This window comes from Candoia aspera, chromosome 2 (assembly GCF_035149785.1).
Source record: "Candoia aspera isolate rCanAsp1 chromosome 2, rCanAsp1.hap2, whole genome shotgun sequence".
Taxonomy (NCBI): domain Eukaryota; kingdom Metazoa; phylum Chordata; class Lepidosauria; order Squamata; family Boidae; genus Candoia; species Candoia aspera.
The window spans coordinates 196,379,730-196,400,337 of NC_086154.1; the positions used below are offsets into that span (position 1 = coordinate 196,379,730).

Here is a 20,608-nt window from a genome sequence, read left to right on the forward strand (position 1 = left end):
TGTAGATCAGGCCAAGAAATCAACCCCACATTAAGACTAAAACTAATTTTATTAAGATTGGTTATAGTAATCAAATCTTGCAAAGTCTGGTTATGCTTTACCTCCTTCCTTACAGTCATTTGAGCTATGGGGTGTCCATCGGAAACATTTACACATGCCTTCTTCATTGTTTGGGCTGAAGCAATGTTTCCCTCTTTATTGCTTTTGTAATAGATCTCCCTTCTCTCTGTCAAGGCTATCCTTTTTACTATCATAAAAGGGCCTGCCAAAATTATACCATGAACTGTGGGCTCCTGTCACAAATCAGGTGGTTGGGAGATCTGTTATTTCAGATAACTTGTTGAATTAAGAGATGGACTGTTTAAGGGGCATAGGAGAAGCGAAGGCAGGAGATGAAGTGAACAATCTTAGATCAACTGCTACCAAAGTACTATTTAGATCTTTGACAAATAGTGGGTCAGATACAAAGACCAAGGAAACTGTGTTTGAAGGCCCTTGCAAGTGGAGAGTGGCTGCAGCCAGCTATCTGAGGTTTGTGACAGCAACAAATGCCATTGTGCCACGTAATTCTTGACATTTGCTCAGACAAGTCAGAGGAAAAATATAGGTTATTTTAAACAACCCCAAATGATGACCGTCATTATGGAGTTTTCCTCTGTCATGGAAGGAGGAATGTATAGCTGGAGAATGGCAAAAGGATGACCCCTTAAGGATCATCCGATCTAACCTGCATATACAGTGTGTTTCTCTAGAACTATAATGTTTAGGTAATGGATTTGTTAGATTAATCTGTTGAAAATCCTGTGGTTTTCAATTAAATTGAGTAACAGGTTGTAAACATTTGTTGAAATTTAATTGTACTAAAATAATTCAGTTTTAAAAAGTAGTTCATAAAATTGTTCAAAGCACAATAACTTGTCTCATTGAGTCCAGTGATCAAGTATTGGTTCCAAACCATTAACTATTTTTAAAAATTACAAACTTCACAGCAGTTTCTAAGTTAGGGTTCAGGCTGCCAGATCTAGAAAACCTCTATATGGCATCAAGAAGATACAAAAAACTCACAGTGGTCATCTCTATTTTTTGCATCCCAGTTCTGATAGCCATAATATTTTCTATAATGTAACCACTATCAGAAAACAAAACAAAACAAAACAAAAGATGCTACAGTTGTTCCAAATACTACTGCTGAGTATATCCAAGAAGAAGTACTTTATACAATACTTTTTTCTGCACTTGGGAAATGAAAACAGTTCCCAAAAATCTAAGAACTAGTTTATAGTAGATTAGAGATTGTGATGGAAAAAATCTAAACTGAAAATGATGGTTACTGACCCACCCATTTTTGGATTGGCTTATATAGGCCCTCAACAGATTCTCCCAGAGGGAATTCAATCATGGACAGAAAAATGATTCTGCAGATTTGCTTTTATAACATTGACCAAGACAGAAGTCTTTGTTCAGTCCTTGACTTCCTATTTTGAGGGAGCAACAATTTGCATGTCTGCTTCTCAGTAGGTTTACTTCTCAGTAGAAAAAAGAGGATGGAGGAATCTTGAATGGAGAGGAATCCAAATCCCTGTGAAAATGATTTTGTTAAAGCCAAACAGATTTTGGAAGTTCATTTCTTCTCAAGGACACTCAGAAAACAGGAATAAAAGGCACAAATAATTATGCAAAATTTGCATTATACATGTTGCAATATTTATAAAATATGACCATAATAGAATTATAGCCTGTAAATGCAAACAAATAAATATATTTATTGTTTGTAAATGCAAACGATATATATATATATATATATATATATATAATTTGTAAATATGAGCAATAAAAGTAAGATATTTACAGAAAACAATGTTCATATATCTGTGTATTTACACTGTTTTCTGTAAATATATTATTTTTATTGCTCATGTTTACAAACTATATATATAGTTTTTTTTATATCCTATATATATATCCTATATATATAGAATATACAAAAAGAAAATTGCCTATTTAAAAAAAACAATAAAATAAAAAACTTAATATGAACTAATTTCTACTATTAATAAAACTAAAATATAGAATAAGCATTTGCATACCCTTGCATACGGAGTGATATATGTTTTTTATCCTTTTCTTAGATCACATTTTTTGAACCAGCTGATGGACAAGACAAACTAGCAAAGAAGTGGGGATTTAAAGCATCTGACATACAAGAGCTCAGTAATAAGTATGCATTTGTTTTATTTTACATTATCTACAGATAATTTGCCTATATTTCTTTTCAAGAACAAACTCTGGCTTTTAAACCTGGTTGTCTGAAAGTGGAAAAACAGTAACACCAGTTTGGATATAATAGCAAAGAAGCTAGGGGCAAAACCAAATAGGATTGATGAAATAGTATGCACCAACACAGATCCTTTTACTGTATTAGAAGAGGATCACTATGTAAGAATTTAAATCTTTAATCTCATGAGATGTTGTACAGTTATTTCTGTTGACACGTGTTTGTTCTTCTTCTTTTCTATTTAGCTGACAAACAATCCATTTGTGTATCTTCCTTTCTCTTTCTCTGCCAAGAGGCATTTCAATTTATTAATTTTAACATTTTATGGCATTCTAGCTTAATAAGAGTTGTAGAGTCTTCAAAAATGTTTCAGAAGTGTTTTGGAGTTATGTGATCCTGAAAAATATGCCACACAACTCATTAAAGCAGCCACATCTTTCTTTCAGGCTTCCACCAAAGCTTAGAAAAAATGTGGCTGTATTCATGAATAGCAGAGGGATGTTGTGCTCATGGGAGGACTGAAGCACTTCTGAATAACTTGCAAACCTTGTGCAATTCTGTTATTTATCAGTTGTTTAATTTATTTAATTTATCTACAGTATTTAAAATATTTGTATAATGCTTCTCATAAAAAAGGTCTCATAACAATTTTCACTTAAGAGAATCAGAACCCTTCTCACCCCTGTGGGTGGTATGTGTCTTCCTCCACCTCGGGTCCTCTACCAGAGACCTGGGAGTTTGAGGGTTCTGTGCAGTATCTTAGCTGTTCCTAGCACTGCACTCTTCTGGACAGAGAGCTCTGATGTTGCTCCTGGGATCTGTAGGAGCCACTCTCCCAGCTTGGGGGTCACAGCCCTGAGTGCTCCTACCACCACCGGGACCACTTTGGCCTTTACTTTTATATATATAAAAAACCATTATAATGTAGTACTGATTCCAGCTTGGAGCTTATCCCTCAGGGTACATGGAAAGAAGACTGCGTTGAAAAGACTTAGGGGACATTCATGCTTACAATTTAAGCTGCTCCTGCATTAAATAACCTTAAGAAAAACAAGTCCCACTGAAATACTGTGGCAATCTCTTGTAAAATATTCAGTCCAGAATTCAGGCTATCACATTCTCCCACTGTACATTTATTCTGCTGCTATGCCCTCCCACCTTTCTATTCCAGGAAAGCAATAGCTAATTGTTTTACTTCTGGGAGCAGGTTTTAGTGCAGTTACATACTTTTATATATGTGCCATTGTATATACATACAGGTAGTCCTCGTTTAGTGACTGCCTCATGCTCCTCTACAGCCATTACATGCCAACTTTTCTTCCCAACCCTACCTCTACTTTCTAGCACATTACTCCCATACTGTAGGACAGGATGACTGCTAGCATGCTTCTTATCTCCCAACTCCTCATTCATCCAGCAATAATGGTACCTGTACAGTGCAGAGAAGAGTGGACTAAATAAATCATGCCTTATGAATGGCTTGGAGATAGCACGGGTTGTGTAGCAGGCTCTATTATTTCAGCATGTCCCTCCCCCCCACCCCCATTTTGTAGATCCCTCCCCTGTGAAACAGTTTATTATAAGCAGAAGCTGAACCTGCCAGTTTGTAAAACTGCCTTTGTCCTTCCTCCTTTTCCATTTCTTGGCATTTAACTTTTATGTAGAGTTTTGTGGGAGAACGTAGGTTTTGCAGACATGCTTTGTTGTTTATTCGTTTCATCGATTCCGACTCTTCGTGACTTCATGGACCAGTCCACGCCAGAGCTTCCTGTCGGTCGTCAACACACCCAGCTCCCCCAGGGACGAGTCTGTCACCTCTAGAATATCATCCATCCACCTTGCCCTTGGTCGGCCCCTCTTCCTTTTGCCTTCCACTCTCCCTAGCATCAGCACCTTCTCCAGGGTGTCCTGTCTTCTCATTATGTGGCCAAAGTATTTCGGTTTTGCCTTTAATATCATTCCCTCCAGTGAGTAGTCTGGCTTTATTTCCTGGAGGATGGACTGGTTTGATCTTCTTGCAGTCCAAGGCACTCTCAGAATTTTCCTCCAACACCACAGTTCAAAAGCATCTATCTTCCTTCTCTCAGCCTTCCTCATGGTCCAGCTCTCGCAGCCATATGTCACTACGGGGAACACCATTGCTTTAACTATGCGGACCTTTGTTGTCAGTGTGATGTCTCTGCTCTTAACTATTTTATCGAGATTTGCCATTGCTCTTCTCCCAAGGATTAAGCGTCTTCTGATTTCCTGACTGCAGTCAGCATCTGCAGTAATCTTCGCACCTAGAAATACAAAGTCTTTCACTGCTTCTACATTTTCTCCCCCTATTTGCCAGTTATCAATCAAGCTGGTTGCCATAATCTTGGTTTTTCTGAGGTTTAGCTGCAAGCCAGCTTTTGCACTTTCTTCTTTCACCTTCATTATAAGGCTCCTCAGTTCCTCTTCGCTTTCAGCCATCAAAGTGGTATCATCTGCATATCTGAGATTGTTAATGTTTCCTCCAGCGATTTTAACTCCAGCCTTGGATTCCTCAAGCCCAGCATGTCGCATGATGTGTTCTGTGTACAAGTTGAATAGGTAGGGGGAGAGTATACAGCCCTGCCATACTCCTTTCCCAATCTGAAACCAGTCTGTTGTTCCGTGGTCTGTTCTTACTGTTGCTACTTGGTCGTTATACAGATTCTTCAGGAGGCATACAAGATGACTTGGTATCCCTATACCACTAAGAACTTGCCACAATTTGTTATGGTCCACACAGTCAAAGGCTTTAGAATAGTCAATAAAACAGAAATAGATGTTTTTCTGAAACTCCCTGGCTTTTTCCATTATCCAGTGGATATTGGCAATTTGGTCCCTGGTTCCTCTGCCTTTTCTAAACCCAGCTTGTACATGTGGCAATTCTCGCTCCATGAATTGCTGAAGTCTACCTTGCAGGAACTTGAGCATTACCTTACTGGCATGTGAAATGAGTGCCACTGTTCGATAGTTTGAACATTCTTTAGTGTTTCCCTTTTTTGGTATGGGGATATAAGTTGATTTTTTCCAGTCTGATGGCCATTCTTGTGTTTTCCAAATTTGCTGGCATATAGCATGCATTACCTTGACAGCATCATCTTGCAAGATTTTGAACAGTTCAGCTGGGATGCCGTCGTCTCCTGCTGCCTTGTTATTAGCAATGCTTCTTAAGGCCCATTCAACCTCACTCTTCGGGATGTCTGGCTCTAGCTCACTGACCACACCGTCAAAGCTATCCCTGATATTGTTATCCTTCCTATACAGGTCTTCTGTATATTCTTGCCACCTTTTCTTGATCTCTTCTTCTTCTGTTAGGTCCTTGCCATCTTTGTTTTTGATCATACCCATTTTTGCCTGGAATTTACCTCCAATGTTTCTAATTTTCTGGAAGAGGTCTCTTGTCCTTCCTATTCTATTGTCTTCTTCCACTTCCACGCATTGCTTGTTCAAAAATAATTCTTTATCTCTTCTGGCTAACCTCTGGAATTTTGCATTTAATTGGGCATATCTCCCCCTATCACTGTTGCCTTTTGCTTTCTTTCTTTCTTGGGCTACTTCTAGTGTCTCAGCAGACAGCCACTTTGCCTTCTTGGTTTTCTCTTTCTTTGGGATGTAATTTGTTGCCGCCTCCTGGACAATGTTGCGAACTTCTGTCCATAGTTCTTCCGGGACCCTATCTACTAAGTCCAGTCCCTTAAATCTATTCTTCACCTCCACTGCATATTCCTTAGGAATATTAGTGAGCTCCTATCTAGCTGATCTGTGGGTCTTCCCTAATCTCTTTAGTCTGATCCTAAATTGTGCAATAAGAAATTCGTGATCGGAACTTCAGTCAGCTCCAGGTCTTGTTTTTACCGACTGTATAGATGTCCGCCACCTTTGGCTGCAAAGGATGTAGTCAATCTGATTTCGGTGTTGTCCATCTGGTGAAGTCCATGTATAAAGCCGTCTCTTAGGTTGTTGGAAGAGAGTGTTTGTTATGCAGAGTGAGTTGTCTTGGCAAAATTCTATCAGCCTATGTCCTGCTTCGTTTTGTTCTCCCAGGCCATGCTTACCTGTAATTCCAGGTGTCATTTGACTACCCACCTTAGCATTCCAGTCTCCTGTGATGAAAATAACATCTCTTTTAGGCATGTTGTCCAGTAGGTGCTGCAGATCCTCATAGAACTGCTCTACTTCAGCTTCTTCAGCATCTGTGGTTGGGGCGTATATTTGGATCACTGTGATGCTAGATGGCTTGCCCTGAATTTGAATTGAGATCATTCTATCATTTTTTGGATTGTATCCAAGCACTGCTTTAGCCACTTTACTATTAATTATGAAGGATACTCCATTTCTTCTGTGGTCCTCTTGTCCACAGTAGTAGATCTGGTGGTCATTTGATGTGAAGTGGCCCATTCCAGTCCATTTCAGTTCACTGACGCCCAAAATGTCTATCTTTAATCTTGACATCTCACCAGTAACCACATCCAATTTGCCCTGGCTCATAGATCTTACATTCCAGGTTCCAGTGGTGTGTTGATCCTTAGAACATCGGATTCGCCGTTCACCACCAGCACCGTCGGCCACTGGCTGTCCTTTCGGCTTTGAGCTAGCTGCGTCATCATGTCTGGGGCTAGTTGAACTCATCCTCTGTTCCTCCCCAGTAGCATTTTGACCATCTTCCGACCTGGGGGTCTCATCTTTCGATGGTATACCGACATATCTCTGGTTGTACTGATCCATTGAGTTTTCACGGCAAGAATACTGGGGTGGGTTGCCATTACCTTCCCCAGGGATCGCATTTAGTCTGACCTCTCTGTCATGACCTTCCCGTCTTGGGTGGCCCTTCATGGTTTAGCTCATGGCATCATTGAGGTGCTCAAGCTCCAGCACCACGACAAGGTAACGATCCTTTGCTGAAGGCAGACATGCTAGCCATGTCCAAGAAAAAGTAAAAAAAAAAAAAAAAGTCAAATTCTCTTCAGCCAAATCATGATTTTCAAGTGGTTGCAAGCATTGGATTTATGCTGACTCACTCCTGTTAAGGTTTAGTCATTAAGTTAAATTGGTTTTATTGTCAAATTGTCAAGATGCAGGGCCTGTTTCCTATATGCATATACAAATACATAGATACAGCACCAGCTGATTGCATGATGCAGGAAATAATGGGTATGATCCTACCCAATCTCTCCATCCATTGATATTACCCAAATATAGTACCTGAATATGGTAGTTATTCTTGTGAAAAGCAAATTATTCCTTTTGTCTGGTACTAGCATATGATCGTCAGATGCTTTCCTTTCAAGCTAAAGATTGTTCCACAAGCATATTAAGCTATGTAGACAAGACTCAATTATGAGCTCTCAGAATGAAGGAAGCAGGAGAAAATCACAACATATGCACGATAATGTCATCACACAAATGCTTGTGTCAGACATCATGATGTAATATGTAATTGCAACATCTGTGTGATTACATCATCATGAATGTATTGTGATGCTGATACCATCACAGTTTGTTACAGACACCATTGGACTTAATGAACTGCAAATAATAATATCTGGAAAGTTGATGTGTTTGTTTTTCATACTTTTCTTTCCCAGTGAATTCTTCATGCCAGGTTTGGTTGATGCACATATCCATGCCCCACAGTATTCCTTTACAGGGATACAAGGAAGTCTGACTCTTTTGAAATGGTTGGAAAAATACACTTATCCAGTAGAGACTGAATTCAAAAAACTTGATTTTGCTGAAGAAGTGTACACTAGAGTTGTGGTAAGACAGATCTGTCTGTCTGTCTACTTGTCAGTTTGTCCCCATCTATCTATCTATCTACTGTATCTTTTTTCCTTATCACCATAATAATCTCAAGGTTCTTTCCCTACTAATATTATAGTTTGCAACTATTAAAAAAGATTATTTGGAGAAGGTTTTGCTGAATTTGGTAGAATAATTTGATAATCCTGTATGATTTTTAACTTCTTTTGAATTCTTCATTTCTAATTCAATAAAAACATATAAAGAGCAATTATTCTTTCTGATCCTTACAGTTCAGCATGTATAATTCATGAATAAAAAGAAGCAGTTGAAATATATAGTAAACACTATTCTAAAGCTACTAATTAGTCTCTGTGTCATGACCTGTCCCCAGATAAACAAAGCATGAGCAGATATATCTGAAATGCTAAACCCTGTTGTCTGGAAGAAGCCCCACTAAACTCAGGAAGATGTAACAGGATTGGATAATGATTTGGATTTGACTTCAAGAAGGTACTGCAGAACTAACCTAGCACCTATCTGCAGCTCTTTAAAACAGCTGCAAAGGTCACCTGCACAGTTCTGGGAAAAGACATGGCTCCTTTCAAGAGCTGCAGACAGACCTTGCACTTTCTGAAACAGCTTTGAGGAATCAAATCCAAAATGCCACACAGCCCTAGTGAACACATATGTTTATGCAGCTAGAAATCAATGTTACTTAGAATTAGTTTTGCATGGAATATTTTTCAACTCTTTAAATGCATATGGATGCTAATATTTGAGGTATTATACATGATATATAAAACAGGAAAGGCTAAGTAAATATAATAGTGTTGTTTTGGTAGAATACTTTGTGAAATACTAATTATCAGATGCTTGCTATTTGTGCATAATTTTTAAAGAATCTCTGCTCATGATCTAGCTCAGGAACTGATCTCAGTGGCAGAATGAGGTATGTATATGTAGTTATTTCCCTTTGAAATCTGTGAGATTTAAAAAGGGAGTCAGTCCTGAATAGATTGGATTTACGAGAGGTTAGAAATGGGGCTGAGTCACACATCTAGCCACTTAGAGTTCATTAAACATGATGTGGTCTAAGTTCTATATTCAATTTAAAAGATGACCAATCCTATCACTCATCCTTGGCTCACCAGGGTGTGATCTGACCATGACAAAGGGGAGAGATGTACTTCTCCCTTCAGATCGCACTGCCATTGCTCTGACAAGAAAACTAAGTCCGGGGTGAGGCCACTGTCCCGAGTTGGGTCTCAGATAATCTGAATCAGGTCCATGGCTGCCATGGTGGTCATGAACTCCCGAGCTGCCTCCAAGGCCCACCCCAGGGACAGCAGGTTGAAGTGCCCCAGAACCATAAGCCTGGGGAACTCCACGGCCAACCCTGAGATGGCCTCCAGCAGCCCAGGCAGGGAGGTTGCTATGCAGCAGGGAGGCTGGTACACTAGCAACACCCCCAACTATTCCCAAGAATCCAACATGAAAAACAGGGTCTCACACCCAGTCACTTGTAGAGCATGGCCCCTGAAAGCCACAAGGGATTCCCGGATGACAACAGCCACCCGTCCTCCCCTGCCCTGAGGTCTCGGCTGGTGCCATACTCGAAACCTGGCCAGGCACATCTCCAAAAGAGGAACACCTCCTTCCATGCCCAGCCAGGTTTCAGTAATGTACGCCAGGTTGGCCCCCTCCTCCGTGATCAAGTCACCAATGAGGGGGCCTTGTTGTTAACGGACCTGGCATTGCAGAGCAGCAGCCGAAGCCCAGGGACTCCATGGGTCTGCTGACCAGGGTCTGGGTTTGAGCACGGAGGGCCGGAACACGCCACTGGTAATAAACACCGGGGGCATCTTCCCCATAGATGGCCCACCCTCCAGCTCCTGTCATAACATCCCTAACCCGTCACCACCTCAATCCTCTGTCCTGCCCTACAGTCCCCAGAGTCTCACCGTCCATTAGCTTCCAATCCTGGACTCCAAAGACCCCTGGTTAAAAATAAAGATTCCTCCATCCAAGCCCACACTCACTCCCGCCCTCACACTCACTCAATCACAATGTGATCATGGGCCCTTCAAGCACACCAGCTCCTGCTCTCAGCCTTGTCAGGGCCTCACCATCGCCTATCCACTCATTCACTGCCCCCCCTCGGCTTCTCTCACTAGTCTGGAGGGGGCACACCAGCCACTACTCCTTGCCCCCTGCCTCTCAGGGGGCAAGTATGTCCATACAGTCCTTCTCAACCAGTAACCCGTACTCCCTCTCCTGCCTCTCATGCCTGGACAGGGTACCCCATACACCTGGAGTGATCTTCACAAGGCTAAAGATGACTGATGATAGCTAAAAAGATTGGGGGGTGGCCAGAGTTAAAACCCAAGGATTCAGCTCTTAAAGTTGGAATTAGTGCCCGCGGACCAGTTCTTCTACAGAGTGCTGGATACCCATTCAGTCTAATTATCCAGGGCTGCACCAGTCACGTTGCAACTCCCCAGGCCTGCTGTGCTGTCGGTGTCCACATTCATCAAGGTGGACCTTAGACTTCCTGCGCTGTTGGTGTAGTTGCAATCAATCTGTCACCCATGCCCGATGTATCCTGAAGGCCAGTCTGCGGCTGCGTGGCTCCCGTCGACTCCCCCGACTTCCCCCAGCAGGAGACAACCTGTTGCCTGGGTCCACAGCACTGCCGGCATTCACCGGTCTCCGCTGCTCCCCATGATCACCAGGGTGGGCTGCCACCCCCCAGCTCATCCGGGGGGTTCCATTGCGCCTCCCAGATGCAACTCTGGCCATGACCCTGGCCACTCGAGGTCCACTGTGCTGGGCTACTCCGACCGAAGCTCCAGCTGCAGCTCTAGCAGCTGCTTGGGGCCCTCCGCACTGCTGATATCCCCCAGGTCCCATCACCGCTAGGTCCCATTGCCCCCAGGTCCCGTCACCGCCGTATTCCCATCACTGCTGGGTCCCATTGCCCCCAGGTCCTGTCGCTGCCGAATCTCCCGTGCTGCTGGCGTCCACATCCCGGCACCGTCGAGGCTCGGTGCGGTCTCCCCAATTCCCTTCGGGGGGAAACAAAACCAGTCCCAGCGGCTCCAACCACCACAGCTCCGAAAGCCTCCAGCTCCAGCTGCAGCCCCAGTCCCGGGTCACTCCGGCACCATGCCCCACCAGGACCCACTGACCTCCACTGTTGCTCCTTCCAGGGGCTCCCTCCAGTCCTACCCCAGCCCATCAGGTAAGGGGATTGTAAGCCCCCCAACCTCGTCAGGCAGGCAGGCTGGGGCAAAAAATCTAAAAATTGGAGCCCATACCATAGAGCTTTCACTCATGGCGTTCACTCATGGCTGCCATCTTAGATCTTATTTATATGGGAAAATGAATAATATGTTTGCTCAGTAATTTCTGCTTATTTGCTGAATGCCATAATTGATTCCTTAGTGGTTCTCAGGAGACAGAAGGAAAGAAACCCCATCCCCCCAAAGACAGAACACTAGAACACATTAGATATGTTGTTAAATTAATACACAAGTAAGAAATAATTTTTTTTAGATGACCTGATGCAGTATAATAAAGGTATTTTTTCTATAATGTCTACAAATAACATTTTTGTCCTGATAGTTGTCATTGATTATATAGTTGTGACAGTTTTTTTAAAAGTTGTATCACTATATACTGCATTACTGTTTCCTGAAACAAATAAATTGTGAGGGTTTTTTTCTACAGAGGCGAACACTCAAGAATGGTACAACTACAGCTTGCTATTTTGCCACAATTCACACAGATGCTGCCTTGCTTCTTGCTGATATTATAGGTAAGATTGCAAAGAAGTTTTAGAATGGACCAGCAGAAAATAAATTGGGATTTATTGGTCAGTGATTAAGAGTAGACTGGCACGGCTTTCTGAATTCCAGTTATCTAATAAGAACAATAATTAAAAAGTAATCCCTTCTCAAATTAATTGCTGGAAAAGGAACACAGGAAGGAAAAGCAGGACTACTACTGATTTCAAATTCCTGGACTGAGTGTATGAGGCATCATATTATTGCTTTCTTGGTATATGAAGTGTGTGCCCACATCACTATTTTGTATCTGGCTTCTGGGTTGGTAGAACTTAAGAATTTTACTTTTAAGAAAGAGTAAACAAAATTTACTTATAAGTAGTGGGAAACTTTCAGAAGCTCCAAATACTGTATATTTCAGATTGTTTTTGTCATTATCACTGGATCAATTAATGCTTTTCTTGTGTTCACTATAATACACTTCAGTGCTTCAAGTATTTTCTACGTGGTTAATAAAATAGAGATTAATTTGCTGGATCACCTGAAGAGTGTCATTCAAGTTGTACATTCTGTTTCATTAGCACTCAATAAACTTTATTTAGGAAACTTCCCAACTAGATATAACGAAAATAGTCATTCTTTGCTCTTAGCCAATTAGTGTTGCATTCATCTGTCAAAGCTAACATGAATCCGTTTAATTACTAAAAGCAAACAAAGCCCAATTAAGTTTATGGTTTTCATCATTATCATGTGAAAATGTTTCCATAAGTTTGCATTTTTCTATTGTTATTTTTATTTACCTTCTTCTACTTATATAGCACTTTTGAATGTTTGGAGCACATTATTTTGCTTTCAGATAGCATTTTTTTTCTTGAAAGGATCTATACTATCTATAGATGAAATACGATTTAAACTAAGGAACGTATAGCTCATATCTCACAGTGGTAACCACATTATATTAGATCCTATGTTTTGTAAGCACTTGCTTTCAGGGGAAGTCTATAATGGTACAGCTAAAAACACCTAAACTACAAAGGGAGATAATCATGAATTGCATGGAACTCCTTCTATGCTACTGTATTCTATTCCAAATGAATGCCTACAATTCTGCTTGTAAATTTATTGGCAATTTTCTTTTTAAAGGACTTGTTAAAAAATGTGGATCAAGAAAATTATTCTGAGTGTTGTTCTCCTTCATTCCTTACAGATAAATTTGGCCAGAGGGCATTTGTGGGTAAAGTCTGCATGGATATCAATGAGAGCTTCCCAGAATACAAGGAAACCACCACAGAATCAGTTGAGGAAACTGAAAGGTGAGGCAGATAGTTCTTCCCACATAATTCAGGCAGCAATTCTTTTTAGAAAGATGAAAAAAAGAGGACATGGGTTACTAAAGATTAAAGCAAAGGCTAACATATGGCATCTGTTTCTATTTTACATGTTTCTAATGGGCTTTATTACAGCGGGAATCATTTCACAGTATTTGAGATTTTCTCAAAAGTGTTGCCAAAATAAACTTGTTGAAAAAGAATAAAGGTAGCTATAGAGAAACTAATGCCTGTATTGATATAAAACATTTATGGACATAAAACTTTTCTAACCCTTAAAGGTCATTAAACTGAACTCAGAGTTCATGTGTGCATAACATTAAAATGTAAGTAGAATAATGCTATATCTTTGTGAAAATTCAAGTATTAAAGATATATAATAATGTACTCAGACAGCTCTGGCTGATTATTTATGTTCGTATAAGTATGTTCACATATTTCTGCTCATGTGAAGAGACATCCTTCTCCTCCTCAACTCCTATGTAGCCTGATTGATTAATTGATTCATTCATTCATTCATTCAATTTATATAGCCTCTCATCTTGCCATAGTAACTCCAGGTGGCTAACATATAAAAGCACAATCCAAATAAATAATAAAACAGCATTAGAAAAACTATGAAGGGAGACAAGATAAAACTCTACAATAAATTTAGCCACAACCACATGGGCTCCCATTAGCTACCTGACCCCAAGCCCAGGAACATATCCATGTCTTCAAAGCTTTTAGAAAGGCCAGCAACATCAGGGCCAATCGTATGCATGGAAAACTCTAGGAGGAAGAAAAGGTTTTCCATTTTGCAGGGCTTTGAAGAAGGATGCTAAGGTAACACTGCATTGGCATTCCAGTAGTAAATGCTTTGTGCTATTTGCCTTCCTGGGAATGGGAAAGCTAATAATTTATGGTAGAATATATGGAACTGGTATAATGTAGCATTAGTGGTTCCTTGGAAAATGCTAAATGTTCATGTCCCACTTCTGCTACTTTTTGCAGAACTATTGACGAACCCTATTGTTCTATTATTCTTTCTGTGACATTGGTACCAATTATGCAAAACAATGAAAACAATGAATGCTATTTTTCACTCATCCCAGCCTGTATCTGATGTACACCATTTTGACATACATTGCCAAGAAAACAAGGAAGTTAGAGGAGAAAGTAAATCACTTTCCCTTTCTAGAAAGACTACTGCACCTATCTTTCTGAACTGTTCAAAGCTATGTGTCATCATATAAAAGCATATAGTATGAACTTAAAAAAACCTGTCCTTATATAAGAAATACTGCTACTGTATTTGCACAGAACCCCCTGAATCTACTCATAAGAAATATGACTGGCCTGAGTAACTGAGAACAATCAATTACATGTGGTCCTTCCTAAAATAATAGCTACTCCTATTTTGTCTTTAAAAAAAACAAAAACAAAAATAGTTAAAAAAACAAAAATAGAATGAAAAATAATTATTGGAGCAAACCTCTTCACCCTGTTCTGTTCTATGAAATTGAATATACTTTACTGCTCCTTCCAATTGTTGTGAAATAGAAAAAAAAAATATTGTTGAATTCCAACATAGCCAATAAGAAATTCTGAGCTTTGGACTGGACCCTATGGGGCTTTTTTTGGACTGGGCCCTGTGTTTAATCAGAAATGGATGATTGGGACAGCTTTTTCAGTTTGAATTGGGAACCAAACTGGGCTTGTGGCAATCCCTATTGTCAAAGAGTTAAGATACCTGCACAACTGCAGAATCTCGTTTCAGAGGATAGAATTTAGCTTAATGAGAGAAAATTGAAGTGACCTCTATATTTTTCTTTCTAGAAGTACTGTAACATCAAAGTTTAAGTAAATTGGAAATTATATGTAAGGTGAAAGGGTAATTCCCCATTCTACAGTTCCCAAGCATTTGCATGAGACTACTAATATGATGATGATGATGATGATGCTGTCAAATTGTTGAACAAGTAAAAATTCAACTAATGCATATTCTTCATCAAGAATCGCATTACTGACCAGCAATACTTATGCTTTGCTATCAGCATAAACTACTAAGAGACATGAGACCAGTTCACACATTTTTTTAGGCAGGTTAGGAATGAAATATTTTTATGCATTTGAAACCACTATGCATAGGAACATGACTTTAGTATCCATATTTTAAATAGCTTGTGGTACAAAATGCAAACTAATCAGAAGTGTTTGCGGCCATGGACTTCCGGTGGGGAACATGGCCGACTGAATAGCTGTGTCCGTGAGCTTCATGGACAGAACTAACAACGTGGCGTTCAGGCTCGGGCAAGCTTTTATCTGAAGCCCAGAGCTTTTTCATGAGTAAAGAAGAAGCTTGGAATTATCCCATTTGTCCTCAGGAACGGCGTCTTGTAGCCAGAGAATCACAAACAGCATTTGTGACAATCCAGGAAGAGCTGCCAGGAGGCTGGGATGTTACCATTTCCAACTCGCGCTGTAGCCTTAAAGGGACATTGGGTTGAGCCACCCCATTTCTAAATCACCCAATTTATATATTTTTTAAAGTTTTTGTACCTAAGAGGCTTTCTACAGTGAGAAGCGGACTCTCTTGGTGCTTATTGTTATTTCTGGATTAAATTTTTAAAACTCTTTTTAAGTTTTGGCTTCTTTTCCTGTTTAAATATTAAGGACAACTGAGAATAAATAATTGCCTTGCTACTATTATTTTTGTACTGAATTTGAAGGATTTCAAATGTTTGAAATATATTTGAATATTGAAAATATATTTGAAATGATATTTTCCTGTGTGTTGCATCTGCTGTTTTGAATCTTCAGTTTCCTGCTTTCGCTTTCCTTGGGGGTTGTCTGATAGTTTGTTACCTTGTTAGTACACTTTCTCTTGTGTCAATTTCATTTGGAAGTTTTACATTAACATATTAACTCCTATCTACATGAATCAAGTATCTAGGGGACACCATAATCTACTGCCTGAAATATGGAGGATTTCAAGGAGACTTTTTCAGAGTCCTATTGTGAGCTTAAGCAGACCTTCAAAGAGATCTTTTCAGATTTCTGTCAGGCTATTCTGCAGAATATTTGGGACATATTATTTCTGAAGTGTGTCATCTGGCTGAAGACGTTATGGAAGAAGATGAAGATTTTGGCAAGGATGGAGATGTTGAGATTGAAGTAATGCCTGGTGAAGATTACATTTTGGTGCTGAAAGAGTTAAAGCAACAGTCTGAGCTACAAATTACAAAGGGAGTTGTTTTCCTAAGGGAATGTTATGGGAAAGAAGAGGCTTTGTTCTATGGGAGGTTGCCTGAATTGCAAATCACAAATAGAGCTGTTTTTCTAAGGGAATGTTATGGGAAAGAAAAGAATCTATTTTGTGAGTTTTTTTGCTGAGAAATCTGAGTTTCTAAGTGGAGCAGTTGGGCTGCTTGATTTTTGTAAGAAAAATGCCTTGTGTGTAATAGGGAGATAAGTAAATGCCTTGGTATATTCTGAAGTGGAGTAAAGTTTAAGAATGTTTAATTGGATTGGCAATAAGGCTATTTGATTTCATTTCTCTTTAATGATTTGGATTAAGATTTACTAGATTCTTTTTAAGGTTTGTTTGATTTGTAACATTTATAAGGTATCTATAAGGTATAAATATAATTGTGTGGTTTTTAGGTTTAATAGGGTTAAGATTGTTGTAGTATTATTATAAAAGTAGACAATTTATATGTTTTTATAATTTGTTTATTATAGTGGACAGAAATGTATAGAATAGTGGTAGGAAGGAAATAATTAAACTTTCTTGGAGGAAGGAAGTTGATTTATATATACACACACACACACACACACATACACATGCACATACACACACACACATAAGGGGAAGGAGCAATTGTATTAGTGATTTGTATATGTGCTAATGGAAGGATTTATAGAAAAAATGTGATCTTGGTTTGATATAGAGTAAGGGATTGATTATGGAAATGGCTGTATATTGTTGCTGAAAGTCAGAAGTCACTTCTTTATGTAGTTTTCAAAATTCTTTTTTCTTGTGTTTCACATTTTTTAAGTTTATTTTCTTTTTGTAGTTTTTTTCTTTTTTGTAATTTTTATCTTTGTTTCAAACTTAATAAAATTCTTATATAAAAAAGAAGTGTTTGTGGCCATGACTGTATATGATTAGTTTAGAAAGAGCAATGTACTGAATTACTTCAAGATTTTTATTAGTCATCATGATGCAATCATTATGGTACCCATACCTGAACTATCTTTATAAGATTTTAAGCAAAAACCCTTGTTTTTCAGTACTGCTGAAAAGCAGATAACTGTTACTAAAGAAGCTGTGGGAGAGACAGATAGTATCAAATAAGTGAATGAAGGACAGATCTAAAATCAGACTTCACATTTTCAGGGTACTGTCAATGAAGCATGTTTGCGCCATATAAATACAGCTTATAAAAATAGGACACTTAAATTTTCTGATACAGAGCCAAAGTAAGTTCTTACTTTCTAAAAAATATGGCCATAGCTATAATATACAATTATGCTTTCACTTGCTTTTGTATGTTATCTATTTAGTTGTCACAGGAAACATAGTAATAACCAGTTGTCTACTGTTAATTATCAACAGCTTGTGTGCATTTAAGATCAAAATCCTTAGCTGTTGCCCATTTGCACAGTCTCATTAACCTCCACAGAAAATGTTGATTTGCTGCAGTCTTTCCAAATATGACATCCTTTGGACATGTTGGGATTACAATTAATAGGGAATTCTGGAGATTGTAGCCCAAACCCATGTGGGGCATGCCAGATTGAAAAAGTTGATTTCATAGTTGATCACACACCTCACACATCCATTTATAAATCTTTTTCTAATTTCCTTCTCTGATCTTTTCAGATTTGTTCAAGGAATACTGGAAAAAAAAGTAAGCTGAGTTTTCTTCCTCTGAACAGTATATATAATTACTTTATACTCTATGTGTTTTTTATGGAACAAAATGATCTTGGAATATGAAACCATGTATTTTATAGATGTTTTATACTGAACTCCTATTCCTATACTGCTATAAGTCATGGATAATAGACCCAAAACATCTGGAGGACAGGTTGATTAATGTTTTGTCCAGAATGGATTCTGTCTACAGAAAGTATTGCTTTAGTGTTTAGAGCTCTGCCAAAGGTTGACATCAAACTGGAAGTTTTAATCTGATAGAAGAGGGACACTAGCTGTGTTTAATTAAATTTGAATGATACAAAGTTAGATATAGTTTTATCCTTGTCAGAGTGCTGGAAAATGTTTGGCCCTAGAGATCAGAAAAATCACACACCAGGCATTTCTATAAAAATAAATTTATTTACAGAAAGCACAAAAACATATTTTACAAGCTGTGCATTCACACGTGCTCAGAGAGGACCGAGCTGAGAGGCTGCAAAAGCGAAACTAAACAAGCCCAGGCAAGCTGCCATCCCCCAGTAATGCAGCTATTAACATGCAAACTGAGGACAATTAAGTTCGACCTCTTCACCCTACCAATACTTAAGGAAGTATTCAATTACCATGGTAACCTAGTGGCTTGGTCCGGGCAAAAACAAAGAAATGCCAACACTCCCCTTTGTTTTGCTAAGGAGTAAGACACAAACCAATTTTCTTTGTCAACTCTGTATGTTAAAATCCTCTAGGAGCTTTTAAATTTTACTACGTTGGCTTAACAGAAATCTACCATCCTTCTCCCTGTGTATTTCCAAGCCTAGGTAATTTGTTACTGTTCCAAGGCTTTTTAATGTGAAATGGCTTTTCATGCAGGCTTCAAAATCAAGCCTTTGTTTTTCTGTTGATGTGAACAGCAGCAAATCATCAACATAAATGCACAGATACATACAGCCTTGTTTGTCTTTCTTCACATATACATATGGATCTGCTTTTCCTTTTTCAAAACCAAAATTCTGCAGTTTTTCATCTACTTTTTGGTCCCAGGATCTAACAACCTGTTTTAACCCATAGATTGACTTTTGCAGTTCACAGACCAGATTCTCCCCTTTTTCATAGCCAGGGGGTTGCTGCATGTATAATTTGTGGTCTAAATCACCATAGAGAAATGCAGTTTGAATGTCATAGTGATGAACTGACATTCCTTTGAGTGCAGCAATTTTTAACAGTAATCTAATTGATTCACCTTTAGTAACTGGTGCAAAAGTCTTAACAAAGTCTAAATCTTTTCTTTGAGTGAACCCTTTTGCAACCAGCCTTGCTTTATATTTTTGGATTTTGCCATCAGCACTCCTTTTCAGTTTGAAAACCCTCCTACAACCTAGACAACGTTCATTGGGAGGTAGATTTACCAGTTTCCATGTTTTATTTTCTTTCAAGGATGCTAACTCCTGTTGCAGGGCAGAATGCCAATGTTGTGCAATCTCAGGTGGTAAAGCATTCACTTGCTCTAAGGACTCAGGTTCTGTGAATATGTGAAAAGCCTTTACTGTTTCAGCCTGAAAACATGATGGAGGAATGCCTTTATTACTCCTCTGAGATCTGCGAGGTAATACAGGGCTTAAATTTTGACTCCTATCACTTTCCTGAGAAGCATCTGTCTCATCAAACAGATCTTCAGTTTGCTTTTCTGGCTTAATGTCCTCATCAGGCAAAAGATAATTATCAGCAAGTCCTTGTTGTTCTGTTGTTAGATCAACTGGAGAGCTAGAATTTAATCTCCCCCCGTTTTGGTCAGCAAAAGAAGTGCTTTTGCTAATTATTAATTTCTCTCCCATTATGAACCTTTAGCTCCTGTGGCTTTGTTCATAGACAACAAAGATGGCTTTCTTTGTTGTGGGGCCTCCTTTCCTTCTCTGTTGTTTTGGAATATGAACCCATGCAGTGCTACCAAACACTCTAAGATGGTTTACCTTTGGTTTCACACCATAAAACAAATGGAATGGAGTGTCCTGAATCACAGAGTTATACAGTCTGTTTTGTACAAAACAGGCAGTAGATATTGATTCTGCCCAAAACCTGAACGATAACCTGGAATCGTTAAGCATGCATTCCATCACATTTTGCAAGGTTCTGTCCTTTCTTTAAGCAACACCATTTTGCTGAGGGGTGTAAGGGTTAGAAAGAATTTGTCCTATCCCCTTTTCCGCTAGGAACCTTTTGAATTTGTGAGAAAGGTACTCTTCTCCTCTATGACATTGGAGTGCAGATACAGGCCTAGGGAATTTTCCATTTGCCCATGTCACAAAACCTTTAAATTTCTCAAATGCCTCATCTTTGTGTTTTAAGATGTAGATAAATGTGTATCTTGAGAAATCATCAATGATGGTCATTGCATACCTTGCTTGTCCAAGACTTGGAGCAAAAGGACCAATAATGTCTGAGTGTACAATTTCTAGAGGTCTAGTTGTAACTCTGTCACTGTGCTTACCCACAGGAGCTTTTAGTGTTTTGCATTCTTTGCAAACTACACAGTTTAAGTATTTATCACAGGGTTTTATCTTTA

At 39.2% G+C, this 20,608-nt stretch overlaps 1 protein-coding gene and 1 long non-coding RNA gene across 2 annotated transcripts in view; both read left to right on the plus strand.

Annotated features, from left to right (window-relative positions):
• The window catches only part of LOC134491405 (uncharacterized), a 771,213-nt gene that overhangs the window by 518,810 nt on the left and 231,795 nt on the right, over window positions 1–20,608 (plus strand). The window lies entirely within an intron of this gene.
• The window catches only part of GDA (guanine deaminase), a 62,460-nt gene that overhangs the window by 12,173 nt on the left and 29,679 nt on the right, over window positions 1–20,608 (plus strand). The window contains exons 2-6 of the mRNA XM_063295129.1: window positions 2,130–2,218; window positions 7,876–8,047; window positions 11,762–11,849; window positions 13,025–13,130; window positions 18,013–18,040. Of these exons, the coding sequence (XP_063151199.1) occupies window positions 2,130–2,218; window positions 7,876–8,047; window positions 11,762–11,849; window positions 13,025–13,130; window positions 18,013–18,040 (483 nt within the window). The remainder of the gene's footprint in view (window positions 1–2,129; window positions 2,219–7,875; window positions 8,048–11,761; window positions 11,850–13,024; window positions 13,131–18,012; window positions 18,041–20,608) is intronic.